Source organism: Podarcis gaigeae (assembly GCF_964106915.1).
Source record: "Podarcis gaigeae genome assembly, chromosome: 1".
NCBI classification, from domain to species: Eukaryota; Metazoa; Chordata; class Lepidosauria; order Squamata; family Lacertidae; genus Podarcis; species Podarcis gaigeae.
In genome coordinates this window covers 21,200,939-21,217,289 of record NC_139678.1, presented here as the reverse complement: position 1 = coordinate 21,217,289, position 16,351 = coordinate 21,200,939, and the positions used below count along the sequence as shown (strand labels likewise).

Sequence of the window (16,351 nt, the reverse complement as noted above, 5' to 3'; positions counted from 1 at the left end):
AAATAGTGAGTACTCCTGATTGCATACTCGTTACTGCACCAAGCAAGGAGGAGCTCCCTTGCACTTCGGCCTCCTTATTTAGTGTTCCACATTCAGGTAGCAATCCATCTATGCGTCCTCACACGCGATCACAGTCTACGTGTCCCTGGGCTTCCAGTGCCAGATCCTCAGGTGGTAGGGCTCATGCTTCCAGTTATAACCTTTCTGGCTCTTAGTCTACCCCAGACTTTCCCAGTATTCTACAGGATTTACAACCTCAGCCTTTACCGTGGAAGGGGGGCTCCGAAACATCATCGGAGGAAGAGATGCCGGGGCAACAGCGGCTGCAGAACAGCACCTGGTCACCAATGATGGGCAAGGGAGAAAGAAGTCTAAGAAGTAGCAAGAGAAGTAAGCCTTTTGATTCCGATGACTGATTCCCTGGTGCCCACCACCTGCTGGGACCTGAGCGACCAGAATTACTGGATGGAGCACGTGGGTCCCTATGTGGAAAAGAAGCAGCCAGATCCCTCTAAGTTTGGAAATTTGAAGCTAAGCGAGTCCCTCACCATGAGGTTTTCCGGGAGTACAAAAGGGGTGTGAGCCAGGGGCCGAATTCTAAGTATGAGCATGAATGTGAGAAGTGGTTGTCAGCATCCTGTCTATGCAACCACTGTACTCTCCTAGGGTGGCAAACCTGCTGCGGTCCTTTGTACTTTATTAAACATCTATTTCTCTGCCATATTTACACCTAGGGTTAACAATGATATCGCGGATGCTCTGTCTCATTTTCAAATGTACTGCTTCCGCTCATTAGCCCCAGAGGAGCAGCAATTGCCACAGCCATTCCTGGAGCACCTTTGGAGCCTTGGGAACGTGACGTCCTGAAGGGAGTATTGGCTGAAGTAGTCCCGTCCACGCTTAGATCTTATAAAAAGGCTTGGTCGGACTTTATGGAGTTTTGAGACAAATTTAAAAAATGCTAGGTTTGACACCGCCCTACTGAAGTTCTGCATTACTTGGTACATTTGAGGGAGCTGGGTAGTGCAGCAAAGACTCATAAACATCCAGCCAGCTGCAATCGCCTTCTGTAATGCTATTTACTCCATAGGCCCTTGTGTGGATTTCATAGTGTGAAGGGCACTGGAGGGCTGGCGCAGGCTGCAGCCTCCCAGCAATGAGGTTAGAAGGCCCATAACCTATGACATTCTATGCCAAATCCAAACAACAACAACAACAACAACAAAAATTAAGAAGTATCTGTTGGTCCAAGTACAAGGCCCGGTTATTTTTCGGCTGGCCAACAAGATTCTGCTGCCCGGGGAAGTTTATTGAGAGACCTGACCTTGTCCAGATCCAATTTAGTCCTGCATGTCCGATGTTCCAAAACTGATCAGCAGGGAAAGGGGGCCCTTATTCGGCTCCAAGCAACTAGTCACAATGGGCCATGCCCAGTAAAGGGCACTAGACATTTCATGCACTTGAGAACGACCGTCTCAGGCCCATTCCTCATACATTCGGATGGCTCCCGCTTTGCTCTGCATCAGTTCATGCGCGCTATGCGATGGGCGATTGCTGCCTGTGGTTTACCCCCAGCTGAATTCGTGGCCAACTCCTTTTGAATTGGGGCTGCTACCACAGCAATACATTTGAGACTCTCAGCTGAAAGGATGAAGGACTTGGGGCAGTGGAAGTCTGATACTTTTAAGAGATATATTCGTAAGACCTTGTGATTGTTCACGGTATACCAGACCTGGCTTTGTTACCTACTTTTGCTTTCAGGAGACGTTGTGGTGCACATTTGGATTACAGGCCACAGCATTGTCCACTTGACTAGAAACCGTGCCGTCAACTGTGGCCTGGGGTGCAGGCTGGATCTTCCACTAAAAATAAAAGTTTCCTGAATCTCATGGAAGGGGGTGCGCTGGGCAGAATTTAGGCCTGCAGTGAAAGCCAGAGCCACTTTGGAAGGTCCCCTCATGCTCTGGTTATTCAGCTGGGGGAAATGACTTGGCTTATCGGAAAGGCATGGACTTGATGTGGGACTTTTACAATGACTTCAATGAACTGATTGCCTCATTGCCAGATTCAACCCTAATTTGGTCACCACTGCTGGAGAGGCATGTATGGAGAAAACAAAATAAAAAAATTCCTTCCAGTAGCACCTTAAAGACCAACTAAGTTAGTTCTAGGTATGAGCTTTCGTGTGCATGCACACTTCTTCAGATGTATGGAGAGACTGTCAGTGCCCTATTGCTATAAACAAAGCCAGGGAGCTTTTGGAACATTTGGTGGCGCGTAGAGTGGCAGCCCTGGGGGGTTGGGTCATTGACCACCCCAACAACCAGTTCAGCTAAGTGGCCCTCTACTGAGACGATGGTGTACATCTCTGTGATGTGGGAAACAATGTGTGGTTGGCAGATATGATGGCTGGGATTAGGTATTGGTTGCAGGTTTGAGGGTATTGGAGGCAAGCTTTTCCTCGAGTGGCAGTTAGCCACTGGTATTGTTATTGTTATGAGGATGGAAGGGGGGGAGGAAGATGGAAGGGTTGGAGGAAGCGCCATCACCTCCCTCGCATATCAAAGGGTAGTCTGATAAAGGATTCCGGGTGGGGGGGGCGTGGCCCTCCCTGTCCAAAGGCTGTGGAGGTGAAGGCCTAAGGCACGCCCCCGAGTGGTGACCCCAGAGGGGTTCCTAGTTGATGGGCATCAGCAGGACTCCCCCTACTGATGGTTAACCCTTCCTGGACTTCAAGCGAATAGGCTGAAGCTGGATAGTCGGTTAGGACCAGTGCCTAAGCCAATACCACTCATCACCTCTAACCAATAAAGTTGTGGCCATATTTAGCCCATTAACCTAAAATATCTGTGTCATGTGTCTTTATTTCCACTGGGGGGAGGTGGGAACTCATCATGCAATCTCATCTCTCATGGAAAGGAGGAGCCAAAAATATTTGCTATTCCAGCTATGATGATTAAGAGGCACCAAAATCCTATCTCTCCCTCTGCTATAGCCTAATGGCCTGAGTTGAGATGGGACTTGATGAGATGGGACTTGATGACAGTTGAGGGGGGAGCCCCAATGGAGCTGGTCTCCCAACAGAACTGATAGAGAGTCTCTTAAGCCCCAGCTCTCCCTCCCTCCTTAGTCATGCTATCTGGGGCTGATGGGATCCAAAAGCATCAGGAGGGCCACAGTTTCCCCACCTCTGACACAGAATTTTCAAGAGCAGATGATTTGGCTTTAAATGTTTTTGTTAGAAATTGGAATTGCTGTCTCTTTTTTATCAACCTGGGTAGGACTTCTCGTAAAATTATTATTTCTTTTCCATCTATGATTAACTTGTTCTTACTCTTTGTTTGGAGGATCTTATCTTTCATCCAATTTTCCTTTGCTGCTGCTTTTCCTCCTTTGTCCATTGGGTGTCACTGTGTTCTTATTTATTCAATTTGCCAGCTTCTATCCTAATTTAAACCTCACTTTCACAATTTTGTCTTTTTCACTTCCTCCCTCTCAGTGATTACTCAGCGTCTTCAAACCCTCGTCATCATCTTATTTGTTAAATTCCCTTCCTTCAACTTCAAAGTGGCTGCTCTACTCTACCCAGCTCCAATAACACGCAGCCTGCACCGCTCTGCGTATTCTAGTAAGTAAGTCTGTTTCAGATGGTGTGCTTTTCAAATAGTTTCATTGCAACCTGAGTGATTTCTTTACACTCACTCTCTATTTTTTCTGTTCTTCTGTCTTCCCTTTACTTTTGTGGTAGCATTGTATCCCCTCCGCTATTTTTACTCTTTATTTTGTTTTGGGTTTACTCACTCCACGAGGGGTTCCTCCCCCCGAGTTCCCCTTTTTTCTTCTTGTCTTATTTCCTTTTAGGTTTTGTTGCTGCTGCTACCACTTTACATTTATTTTAATATAGAAATAGAGATTTTACCCTCTTGTCGCTGCTTCAGTGATGTGAGGCTTTTCACTGGTCTGTTTGATCTTCTTCTCTGTGCCTGGATAACCCCCCCCCCCCAACTCTGCCATTTTTCTTTCGGCGAGGGACACCAAAAAGACAGTGCCAAAGTTCCTTTGGCTTGAGCTTCCTTCCAAGCCCTTTCAGGGGTCGTTTAACCAAACGTTGCCCCTCACAGTACCAGTGTACTTGCTTACTGCGATCGGAGCTCACCCGTTGCAGCTGTGGTAAAAACTTCTGAGGGAGTCCATTCCACTGTTGGACAGCTCTTATGTCAGAAAGTTATTCCTCATGTTTTGTCGGAATCTCCCTTTTTTAATGGTCATTTGAATCCATTGCATCTGGAGCAGCAGAAAACAAGCTTCCTCCCCTTTCCATGAGGCAGCCCTTCATATATTTGAAGAGGACCATCATATTATCTCTCAGTCTTCTGTTCTCCAGACCAACTCCCTCAACTCTTTACCATAAGCCTTGGTAGCTAATTGATCCAATACAAGAGTGCAATGTACCACTTAAAACTATATGGTAACAGGCATTTTTGAAAGTGGGTTGTTGGCAGTAAATCAAACAAAAATAAAGTAAAAGCTACAGCAGTGAGCTTTTTCAGTAGCTTTTCTTAAGGAAGGGGGCAGGTTGATTAATCAAGTATTTAAACTTAATTTACTAGCCATCTAATGAGCACCCATTGTTCAGTCCCCGTCCCGAGGAGGCTAACAGAAGTTGAGCCACACACCCTCATCTTATTGCCTACTGCAATAGCTGGGAGGAGCTACTCAGGAGAATATAAATTTAGAACCAGAATCAGCTCCGGCTGATAAAGTGCCTTAGACATGTGAGTTCATCAGCAGGGCGAGGAGACCAGGGCACCCCATTCTGCCCAGTGTAATCCCTAACTCTTAATCGGATGACAAAAATGACAACATAACCAACCTGCATGTAGAAAGTCAGTAGGGACTTGGAGGAATTTCCAATGTTTTGCACCCTCGGCGTATGTATGATTATCTCCCCATGGGGCAGAAGTCATGGGCATGTCAGAGGTGCAATGAGTTCCTGGTCCCCTGGGATCAAGTTCATTCCTTTGGGGCCAAGGTGGCAGAATTAGAAAGTGTACGAGAAGCCAAGACAGCGGTGGAGAAGGCCTTCGGGGTCCCGCTCCCGCAATGACAACCCCACTGCTGTCTGTCAGGGAGAATGAAGTTCTCAAGGAAGGAGAACATCACTTTGAGGAAGAGGAAGGCATTCCCATAGAAGGGACCTATTCCTTGGGGGTGCTAATGTAGCTTCTCAAGCCAAGGATACCTCTCCAGTGGGTGGGTGGGGAATTGTGGTAGTTAGGAATATATGTATGCGATGGGCATACAGACTGCAGGAGGAATTGCCTGCCTGGTGTGAGGATTGCAGATGTTGCTTGTCGCCTAGATAGCCTGGGGCCTAGCTGGGAGTGAGCCCCACTTCATTCAATTATACATGGATAGGATTGTGCTCTGAGTCCTTAAGTTGCCACAAAACTCTTTTTGCTCCAAGAGACAGGGAAAGAGCTGCTTGCTAGGTGAAAGAGGTTTGGTATATTGCTTTCTTATTACAAAGAAACACAAATGTGCGCACACAAACAATCTTGCTTTATTTTACCTCACTCCAACCTTCTTCTTCTTCTTCTTCTTCTTCTTCTTCTTCTTCTTCTTCTTCTTCTTCTTCTTTGTTATATTTTTTATTAGTTTTAGCTTACAAAAATTTTAAGACACACCACACAAATTATTATACATATATCCTTATTTGGACTTCCTTCAGCATCTCTGATAGCCTTCTGTCTTAATTATTTCTCCTGCAATTCTTAACTTAATATTGCCTTTACATTTTCTAACAAATCATTTCTTCCTTTCCATTTTTACAATATTTCTTAAATTACTCCTCACATAACTTCTTGTAGTCCTACAAACGTAATTTGATCATCGCAAATACTTTTCAGATACACTGTATATTTAGTCCAGTCTTCAGTAAACCTCTGGTCCCACAGTCTCGGATCCTTCCTGTTAGCTTATCTAGTTCTGCATAGTCCATCAATTTCATCCTCCATTCTTCTAATGTTGGTAGTTCTTCTTGCTTCCATTTTTGGGCCAATAATATTCTTGCTGCTGTTACTGCATATAAAAACAACTTACAGTATTTCCTTTTTATATCATTTCCAACAATACCTAGAAGAAATGCTTCTGGCTTTTTAATAAAAGTATATTTCAACATTTTTTTCAACTCATTATATATCGTCTCCCAGAAGCATTTCACCTTTTTACATTCCCACCACATATGATAAAATAATCCTTCTTTTTCTTTACATTTCCAACATTTATTACTAACTTTATGCATTTTTGCTAACTTACCGTATTTTTCGCTCTATAACACGCACCTGACCATAACACGCACATCGTTTTTAGAGGAGGAAAACAAGGGAAAAAACATTCTGAATGAAACAGTGGATGTATCATTTTTGGGCTTCATGCTGTGGCCACAGACATGTGATCTGATGGTGAATTTGGGGTGACCCAATGCAAAAATCCTGAGAATTCCTGTGGATCCATGCTTTGTAACCACGTTTTGCACCATTGCAGCCCCAGGCAACAGTGGGTGCGTGATTTTTTTGGTGCAGGCTGTAGCCATGGACATGCTATGTGATCTGATGGTGAATTTGGGGTGACCCAATGCAAAGATCCTGAGAATCCCTGTGGATCTATGCTTTGTAACCACGTTTTGCACCATTGCAGCCCCAGGCAACAGTGGGTGCGTGATTTTTTTGGTGCAGGCTGTAGCCATGGACATGCTATGTGATCTGATGGTGAATTTGGGGTGACCCAATGCAAAGATCCTGAGAATCCCTGTGGATCCATGCTTTGTAACCACATTTTTGCACCATTGCAGCCCCAGGCAACAGTGGGTGCGTGATTTGGGGGGGGGGCAGGCTGTAGCCATGGACATGCTATGTGATCTGATGGTGAATTTGGGGTGACCCAATGCAAAGATCCTGAGGATCCATGTGGATCTATGCTTTGTAACCACATTTTAAGTGGGGAGCGAAGGAAAAACAAAGAAGGGACATGAGAGGGGTGTGCAGAGAAGCAGCTGGCTAAGAATGCAGGAGAGGGATTTAACGGGAGGGAGGAAAGAAAGGCAAAAGTTTCCCCCCACCCAAGCCAGCCATCTCTCTCTCTCTCTCTCTCTCTCTCTCTCTCTCTCTCTCTCTCCCTCCCTCCCTCCCTCCCTTCCTCCCTCCCCCCTCTCTCTCCCTCCCCCCTCTATCTCCCTTCCCCCCTCTCTCCCCCTTTCCCCCAGCAGCACAGAGAGGAATTCCCCTCTGCTTGCCTGGAGGGGAGGGGCTTTCCCTGCTCTTTGTTCCGTTTCAGCAAACACAGCAACGAAACAGAGGAGGGTGGGCAGTAAGACCCTGAGGCAGAATGCAGGAAAGCAGCCGCTTCCTCTTTTCAGGTTTCGCTTCTCCGTGCAGCGTGCAGTGCCGCGATTTGTTTTTTGCTTGATTTTTCGGCTCCAGGGACCACACATTCGCTCTATAACACACACAGACATTTCCCCTTCCTTTTTAGGAGAAAAAATCTGCGTGTTATAGAGGGGAAAATACGGTAATTGTGTAGAACCAAATTATTTAGAGGAAGTAGTTAAGAAATTTGAATTTGGCTCCAAATTATTATAAATTCTGAAAGGCATATATGATAGAGATTCATATATCCTTCTGTATACAAAGTAAATTACATGTAGTTCCCACTATCTGCCTGCTCCATATGTGAAAATTCACTTATCCAAACATAAGGAATTATGTTATGCACTATGCAGATTCAGATATCTAAACAGGTAAATTTCCCCCAGTTCCTTACTTCTTTGTTCTTTGCTATTTGGTAGCAGTCATTTCAAGAAGAAACCTTGGGGAGAATGGAGAGAGGGATTGGACAATTCCCTGATTAGAAAAGTTCCCAAAGGAAATAATGAAAACTGTCAACTTGTTATATGCAAACACTCACCTAACAAATGATTTCGAGGGAATGCATTGTGGGACCTGTATGTATTTCTGTTACATAGTTCTGTAGAACTATGCCACAAGCAACACATGAGGAATACTCATTCCCAGTAAATTTTGCTTTTGAATTATTTGAGTATATTTCCATAGGAGAGTGATAATACATTCTGTCTGGTGGTGTTTGCGTTTTCTTTTTAGTGAATCTCAAATTGCAATGAAACCAACCATCCTCCTCTCCTTGTTACTGATTGTCCTTCAAGTCCACAATGGTTATGGAGATAAAGCTTCAGTTGAAGATAGCTTTGCTGCCAGCATTGAAGACTTTGCCACGAAATTCGCCAAATTCTTAATTTCACGTCAAGGTGCCAGAAAGGTCTCCAGACAAGAAGCTTCACTCCAGGGTGGCAAAAATATCTTCTTCTCCCCTATGAGTATCTCCATGGCATTTTCAATGATCGGCATGGGTGCTAAATCAAACACCAAAAAGCAAATTTACAAAGGACTTGGATTGGAGAAAATTGGCACAAGCATGATACATAAAGGATTTCAAGAGCTCCTCAAGGTGCTGACCAGTTCAAATCATCAAGGCATGGTGAACATGGGGAACGTCTTGTACCTAGCTAAGGGCATCAAAATAGCCACTAGGTACAATAAGGATATCCAAAGTTTCTACAAATCTGAGATCTTTGCTGTTAACTTCAAAGACAATGTAGTGGCTGAAAAGCAGATAAATGATTTTGTGAAGGCCAACACTAAAGGAAAAATACGCGAAGTAGTAAGAGGCATAGATCCAAACACCACGATGGTTCTTGTGAACTATATCTACTTCAAAGGTATGTTGAAGAAAGATAGGTAATCAATATTTAAGGCTATGAATTGTTCCGTTATTATTATTATTATTATTATTATTATCATCATCATCATCATCATCATTATTATTCCCCACCCATCTGGCTGGGTTGCAAGGAGTATACCTTCAAAACAAAGGAAGCTTTGCTAACTAAACGACATAACTTTGTCATCATTGCCTGCCAAGTTTCCAGTTGCTAAGAGGTGGCTTGAAAACTGTTGAACGTCCCAAAATATGTAGCATTCAATGTAGCATTAGAAAAGGACACGGGATGAGGCTGAGATGGCTAACCTGCAGGCTTCCAAATGTTTTTGGGCTACATCTTCCACCATCCCTAACCATTGGGCACACTGGCTGACACTGATGGTGGTGAACTCGAGCAACATCCAGAGGGCACCAAGGTCCCTGCCCCTGGATTTTTATCTACCAGACAGGAAGCAGCTCCCCTTGACTCAGTCCACGTTTGGGCCCATGAGACCCCACTATTCCCATTTCTTCTCTCCCTTGCTATCTTCTGAAACAGGGGTCAGCAAACTTTTTCAGCAGGAGGCCGGTCCACTGTTCCTCAGACCTTGTGGGGGGCTGGACTATATTTTGAAGGGGGGGGGGAATGAACGAATTCCTATGCCCCACAAATAATCCAGAGATGCATTTTAAATAAAAGCACACATTCTACTCGGGTAAAACAACAGGCAGGCCCCACAAATAACCCAGAGATGCGTTTTAAATAATAAAAAAAAACATTCTACTCATGTAAAAACTAAGCTGACTATCTGCGGGCTGGATTTAGAAGGCGATTGGGCATGTTCTGAAACAGCAATAACATGTTGACTTACCCTTGGCAATCTTTCTCCTTTGTCTGCACTCTCCTGATTCAAGACACTGCTTTCATACACATGGCTGAACGTTAATTATCAAATAGGCAACTAACTCTTCCTTTTTTCTAAGATGAGTGGGAAAATCCATTCCTTCCTGAAAATACCGAAAAAGGAGATTTTTTTGTTGATGACAAGACAACTGTGAAAGTCAACATGATGAAGAAAACTGACTATTTTAGACATGTACGTGATGAAAGTCTTTCCTGCTGGGTCATTGAACTTCCTTACAAAGGAGGTGCTGTTGCCTGGTTCATTCTGCCTGACAAAGGCAAACTGGAGGAAGTTGAGGATGGTTTGAAAGGGGAAACTTTGTCCAAATGGAGAAAATCTTTAGAAACAGGGTAAGCCTTTTCTCTGCTGTTTCTATATGTCCCTGTAGTAATTAGTATTTGGTAATTAGTAATTAGCATGGAATAAAGGCATCTGTTTTTAAATCAAGGAGGACATACAGTGGTGCCCCGCAAGACGAACGCCTGGCAAGACGGAAAACCCGCTAGACGAAAGGGTTTTCCGTTTTGGAGGCGCTTCGCAAAACGAATTTCCCTATGGGCTTGCTTCGCAAGACGAAATGCAGGTTTTTTCCCCTTCCCCCCCTTTTCCTAAGCCGCTAAGCCGCTTATCAGCTGATCCGCTGATAAGCTGCTTATCAGCTGATCCGCTAAAAGCCGCTAAACCACTAATAGCGCTAATCCGCTAAGCTGTCAATGGGCTTGCTTTGCAAGACGAAAAAACCGCTATACGAAGAGCCTCACGGAACGGATTAATTTTGTCTTGCGAGGCACCACTGTATGTGCAAAGGACTCTGCCAACACACCAACAGAAGAGCCAAGAAACTAACTGTGGTGAAAACAATTATGTTTATTTAATATGACCCTTTAGGGGACCTGCAAAACAAATTATACTTAGCCTAAGCAAAATGTGGTGTATGAAGACAAGTTCCCTAAAATCATGACTGTGCTGGTCCCGGGGGTAAGGTACCGTGGGCGTAAGCAGAGTCCACACGAAGAGGGGTGAGGTCTGAGGCGGAGAGCCGGGCGGGGAACAGGAACGCTGGAACAGGAGGCCGAGCAGGGAACAGGAACACCGGATGGTCAGGAACAGGAGGCCGAGCAGGGATCAGGAACACAGGAAGGTCCGAAGCCAACAACGACGTTGCTCCCACAACCTGGGACTGGGCTTTTATCCTCTTCTAAGGCCAGGGGCGGTCCCGGCCCCCAGGAGCCCCGCCTCCTCTGGCCTTAAGGCGAGCACTCCTCCTGGGAGCAACCAGTTCCCTTCGCCTCTCTGCCCTAAGCCTCTGCAGATCAGGAGAGGCCGAAGGGTTACTGGGCCCTGGAGGAGGCTCACCACTGGGGCGAGAAGGGTTTCACCAGGTGCAGGCTCTTCAGCATCTAGGCCTTGCCCCAGTTCAGCCGGCCCTGGAGGCGGGGACTCCTGTGCAGGCTGGGATTCCTCTGGTTCATCCTCTGAATCGGAATCCCAGGCCATCACAATGTCACTCCTGACAGCAGGGCATCTTTACAGGTGATACTCAGTGATGCAGATAAAATAATTGGAAGGGATACTTCCTTCTTTCTCTAAGTTCCCTGGTGAGCTTGACAAGTGCATTGTAGCCCTACTGGACCTGCCCCCCTTGCCCCCAAATGTGCATGCCAAGCCTAAAGTTCATTTCCAGTGACCCAGTACAAGTCTGAATAAGGTGACCAAAGGTTGCCCTTAACCCAATACTGCCTCAGTTATTTACTCCCTGCCATCTCCTCACTTTCCTTTCCAGCCCAGACTAACAGCCAACTAAAGCAATCAAGCATTGCCACAACAAACAAATGACTCCCAGTAGTATGAAAGAGGCCAAAAAAAAGAGAGGTTTCTTGGGGCCAGTTATGGGCTATTGTGGAAATGATAAGGACCCTCCCTCTAGTGCTAGGATTTGCCTACCTAATGTTTCAAGATGCTGTAGGAGTCATGAGCACTCATCGCCATCCTATTTTCCTTCACTGGGTCAGCAGGAAAAGACGCTTGTAAGATTCTCTTACCTGCAATGAAGCTTAGAACTTTGTGCTCTGCTCTCCAAGTACAAGATTAATTTGGTTAGCAGTATGTGCTCACCGTATTCCCGTGGGATTTAGTAAGCTATTCTCCTCCCACTCTTGACAGCAGCAAAGAAACACAGAACACAATCAGAACTGATATACTCAGTGGTGTTGCATGTTTTGTTTGCATGCTTGTGGGACCAGGGGCTGGGTGTGAAACCCAGCACACCAGCCCAACCCTTGCTGCTGCCGCCACTGAGTGGGTGTGGGGTGTGGAGGGTTCATGGGGCCACGTTGCACCACCTGCCCACTCGCTCACACAGGGCCAGGCCACCCCCCCCCAATGCTGCCATTCAGCGAGAAGACTTGCAGCACGGCAGCAAGACCCCCCAGTGTCAGGCAGGGTAGAGGTGCCTGCAAGCTGACACCTGGTTCACGCCCCTGCCGAATCATGCGCCTGGGGCTTCAGTCCCTGGCCCTCCCCACACGACGCCTCTGGATACACCCGAAAACAAACTGCAAAATGCTTCCCTTTAAGTACCAGTATATGTAGACCTGAAGCCATAAATGCTGCATATTTCTAAACAAAGTTTCTTATCGCCTATCTTTTAATGTTTTGATTCTTGTTCAGAACGCAATTTTATTTGTCCATCCCCAAATTATCAATGGCTACATCCTACGATCTCAAAGATTTGTTGCCTGGGCTGGGCATTTCCGAAGTCTTTACTCCCAACGCTGACCTGACTGGAATTACTGGAGGTGGCAAGGTGAAGATTGACAAAGTACGTATTTAAATGTGGTCAGTTTGGGTATTTCATGGTATGTGATTGGACTTTTTACAAGATTAAGTAGGTGATGGAAGGCACTCCATAGCACTGAGGCCACCTGAGCCTCATGTGACAGCAATGGATCCAGAAGTGCCCCCAAACTGCATACCCACTCCTTCAAAGGGGGTGTTACCCCATCAAGAGCAGGCAACCTCCCATCCATCCAATCTAGGGGACCACCCACTAGGCTCTGGGGACAAGGATGGAACTACAGTGCCCCAACCCCAAACTCCTTGAAATGCCTCAGAAGGATACTGTGGTCAACAGTATCAAAAGCTGCCAAGAGATCAAGTATACTGAGCAGTGTCACATCCCCCATCCCATCTCTCTCTTGATAAATATCAACAACAAGGGCAACCAAATCAGTTTCAGTGCCATGACATGGCCTGAAGCCAGACAGGAATTGCTCCAAGTAATTAGCTTCCTCCAGGGATGCCTGAAACTTGACCACCACCATCTCTAAAGTACTTGTCCAGAAAGGGGATCTTCTTCTTCTTTGGTGATTACTCGTAGCCGAGTAAGATTGTCTCCCAAGAACATGGTATTAACGGTGAGTCCATATGTGACTGTGGAGGCCAGTTCTGGATCCGCATATACAGGTGGGGACATAGGTTTCTGGGTGGGAGTTGATCACGGTGATCAACTTAGCACAAGATCAACTCTTAGCATGTTTCTCCCTTGCGTCCTGAGTTTGAGTGTCTTCAAAGCCCATGACACCTTTGGTAAAGGCTGTTCTCCAATTGGAGCGTTCATAGGCCAGTGTTTCCCAATTGTCGGTGTTTATACTGCATTTTTTTAGATTTGCCTTGAGAGAGTCTTTAAATCTATTTTGTTGACCATCAGCTTTACGCTTTCCATTTTTAAGTTCGGAATAGAGTAGAAAGGAGATATTTGCCACTGGACAATAGTGGCTTAACACTTCTGGGTGCAGGGAGATTGTCTTAAGGAAAGAGTGTACTATCCCTTCCTTCAAGGCAGATGGTACCTTTTCTCCTTCCAATGAAGCATTAATCATTCCTGGTACCCACCCAGATGGGATGCGGTTGGCGCTGTGGGTTAAACCACAGAGCCTAGAGCTTGCCAATCAGGTCGGCGGTTCGAATCCCCGCGACTAGGTGAGCTCCCATTGCTCGGTCCCAGCTCCTGCCAACCTAGCAGTTTGAAAGCATGAAGTGCAAGTAGATAAATAGGTACCACTCTGGCAGGAAGGTAAACGAGCGGTTCTGTGCGCTGCTCTGGTCATGTGGCCCCATGTATGCTGTATGCCAGCTCCCTTGGCCAATAAAGCGAGATGAGCACTGCAACCCCAGAGTCGTCTGCGAGTGGACCTAATGGTCAGGGGTCCCTTTACCCACTGAGATGAACATCTGGGCCACTTCAAATAAAGTGGAAAATTTGTTATATCATGCCTTTATTCCATTGAGCGCAATGTGTCACTCATGTCTCTCCACCACAAACCTACATCAGGTCGCTTTAGCTCTGCATTGTATTCCTATATCCAACACACATACATCCTGTACCCATGGGGAAGAACAGTGATTGGGCAAGTACTGGGAGACCATCCTTTGAATGAGAATAGGGGGAGTATACATGTGTCTTCCATTTCATCTGTGATGTGTTGGAGGCTGTGATGGTTTCCAGTAAAATACCTATTTTCCCTCCTGTGCAGGCTTCTCACAAGGCTCTTCTGGATATAAATGAAAGTGGCACCGAGGCAGCCGCCGCCACCTTTATGAGCTCTATGGTTGGAGCTGCTCCTGGGCCCCCTCCCGTTCGTTTGGTCTTTGACAGGCCATACTTTTTTTTCTTAATGGCATCAGTTGATGGGCCCATGCTTTTCATGGGGAAAACAGTAAACCCAGCTCATCCATGAACATAAGGGGACCATTCCGAGGCTTCCAATGGCCAGCTTTCTTAGTGACAAAAGAGCCCCCCCCCTTTGTTCTACAGACGCTGTGGAATCAGCCCAATATCAAAACCAGCAGTTGATTTTTAGGATGACTATGCCACTGACTACAAACTAAATGTAAAATAATGTTGATTGTAAAACACTGGTTCTTGGAAGTAGGTGAAATTCATGTGCCTCATTTCAAATGTGTAACATGTTTCCTGCCCCGAAAAAGAACTTAGCAGAGTGCTAAATCCTATGCAAATGTCAACATGTTAAAAATGAAGGCTTTTAGATAAAGAGGGGAATGGCCCGAATGGCTCTGTTTTGGAACATTTCGGCTCCTGAACAACGAAAATCTGGAAGTAAATGCTCAGGTTTTCGAATGTTTTTCGGAAGCCGAATGTCTGATGTGGCTTCCGCTTGAATGAAGGACCAACCAACCAATCAATCGGAAGCCATGCTTTGGTTGTCGAATGTTATGGAAGTTGAACGGGCTTCTGGGACAAATTACGTTTGACAACCAAAGTTTGACTGTAATGACATTCAAAGTACTGGCTGTGGTACTGACATAAAACATCCTAGCCAGCAGCTGGAAACTGTAGCAAAAACTTTATTCCAGCTGTTCCCCTTTATACTCTTGAAATTTCCACATACTGTAGAGACTTCACTGTGCCTGTTTTAACACTTCACCATCTCCCTTACTGGAAGGGAGACACTCACAATCTTTTCTTAGAACCAACCTGTCTGCTTTTGTCAATTGGGCATTGAAGCAGTTGAGCCCATAATACTGTACAGCTCATATTACAAACCTCAATCCTGGCATTACCTGTACACGGGGCATCATTCCCCGGAGATGTGGAGCCTGGATAACAGGGGTGGAGGCAGAGTTAAACTCCTCCCTGTAGATTCGCAGGAGGTCTTGTGGGGTGCTACCTTTCATAAGGATCCCGTGAGATCCATCAAGGGCCTGGGCTGGGTCTTAAAAGGTTCACTGTGAGGGCTCAAATACCAGGAACAAAACTTTGAGGTCATGGTGGATTGTTCCATGCAAATTTAAAATATCCTCGGAGTCCTGTAGTGATTTCATGCTCTTTATTGCAGCTTGTAAAACAGTGATGAATTGCCCCCCAAACCTCAGGTTTTTATATACATTATTTACACAATGAGTCCCGTTTGATTGGCCGATTCTGCTTCCCTCCTGGAGCCTGATTGGTCTTTTCCTGCAGGCCAATCAGTTGTTGCATTCTATGATCCTACCAGCCTAACAGGCTGATTAACTTCCTCCTGGAGCCTGATTGGTCTTTTCCTGCAAGCCAATCAGTTGTTGCATTCTGGGATCCTACTTGCCTATTGTTCTAGGATCCAAGATTAGTACAGAACAAGATTTCTACCTATTGTGTGACTGCTGTGGAAAAGGGAAATTCCATCCATGCTTTAGGATTCCTACACAGCTTGTGACAGACATTGGTTCTCAGTTTACAGCTGCAGATTTTGAGCAATTCCAGAGTATGACTTTGAAAAGATTACTTCCAGTCCACAATATCCACACTATCCTAAACTAGGGACTACAGGCTATAGCCCAGCAAAACTCTTGATGAGCACACAACTTAGGACAACTGTTTCTGCCTTGAAATTAAATTCGCACTGACATGGCTTAATATAAGGAAAGTTGCAAGAGTGGGACAGAAAGACTAAAGATTCCGACATATACTTTTATAATAATCACTATTCTGCTAGTGCACTATCTGACTTCAATCCAGGAGACCCTGTTTGGGCTAAATTGGACAATGAAAAAAGATGGAAGACTCAAACCAATGTGAAGAAGTACTTGTCACCCAGTTCCTATGTCATCAAGACTAATTGAGGAGAATTCATTAGAAATCATGGATATCTACCGTTAATGCCAAAGACAAC

The 16,351-nt window shown here is 45.5% G+C and overlaps 1 protein-coding gene across 1 annotated transcript in view; it reads left to right on the top strand.

Annotated features, from left to right (window-relative positions):
* The first annotated feature begins 290 nt into the window (after positions 1-290).
* Positions 291-16,351, top strand: part of LOC310842607 (kallistatin-like) — a 121,998-nt gene continuing 105,937 nt past the window's right edge. The window contains exons 1-2 of the mRNA XM_083734663.1: positions 291-390; positions 3,500-3,628. Of these exons, the coding sequence (XP_083590789.1) occupies positions 306-390; positions 3,500-3,628 (214 nt within the window). The 5' untranslated portion in view covers positions 291-305. The remainder of the gene's footprint in view (positions 391-3,499; positions 3,629-16,351) is intronic.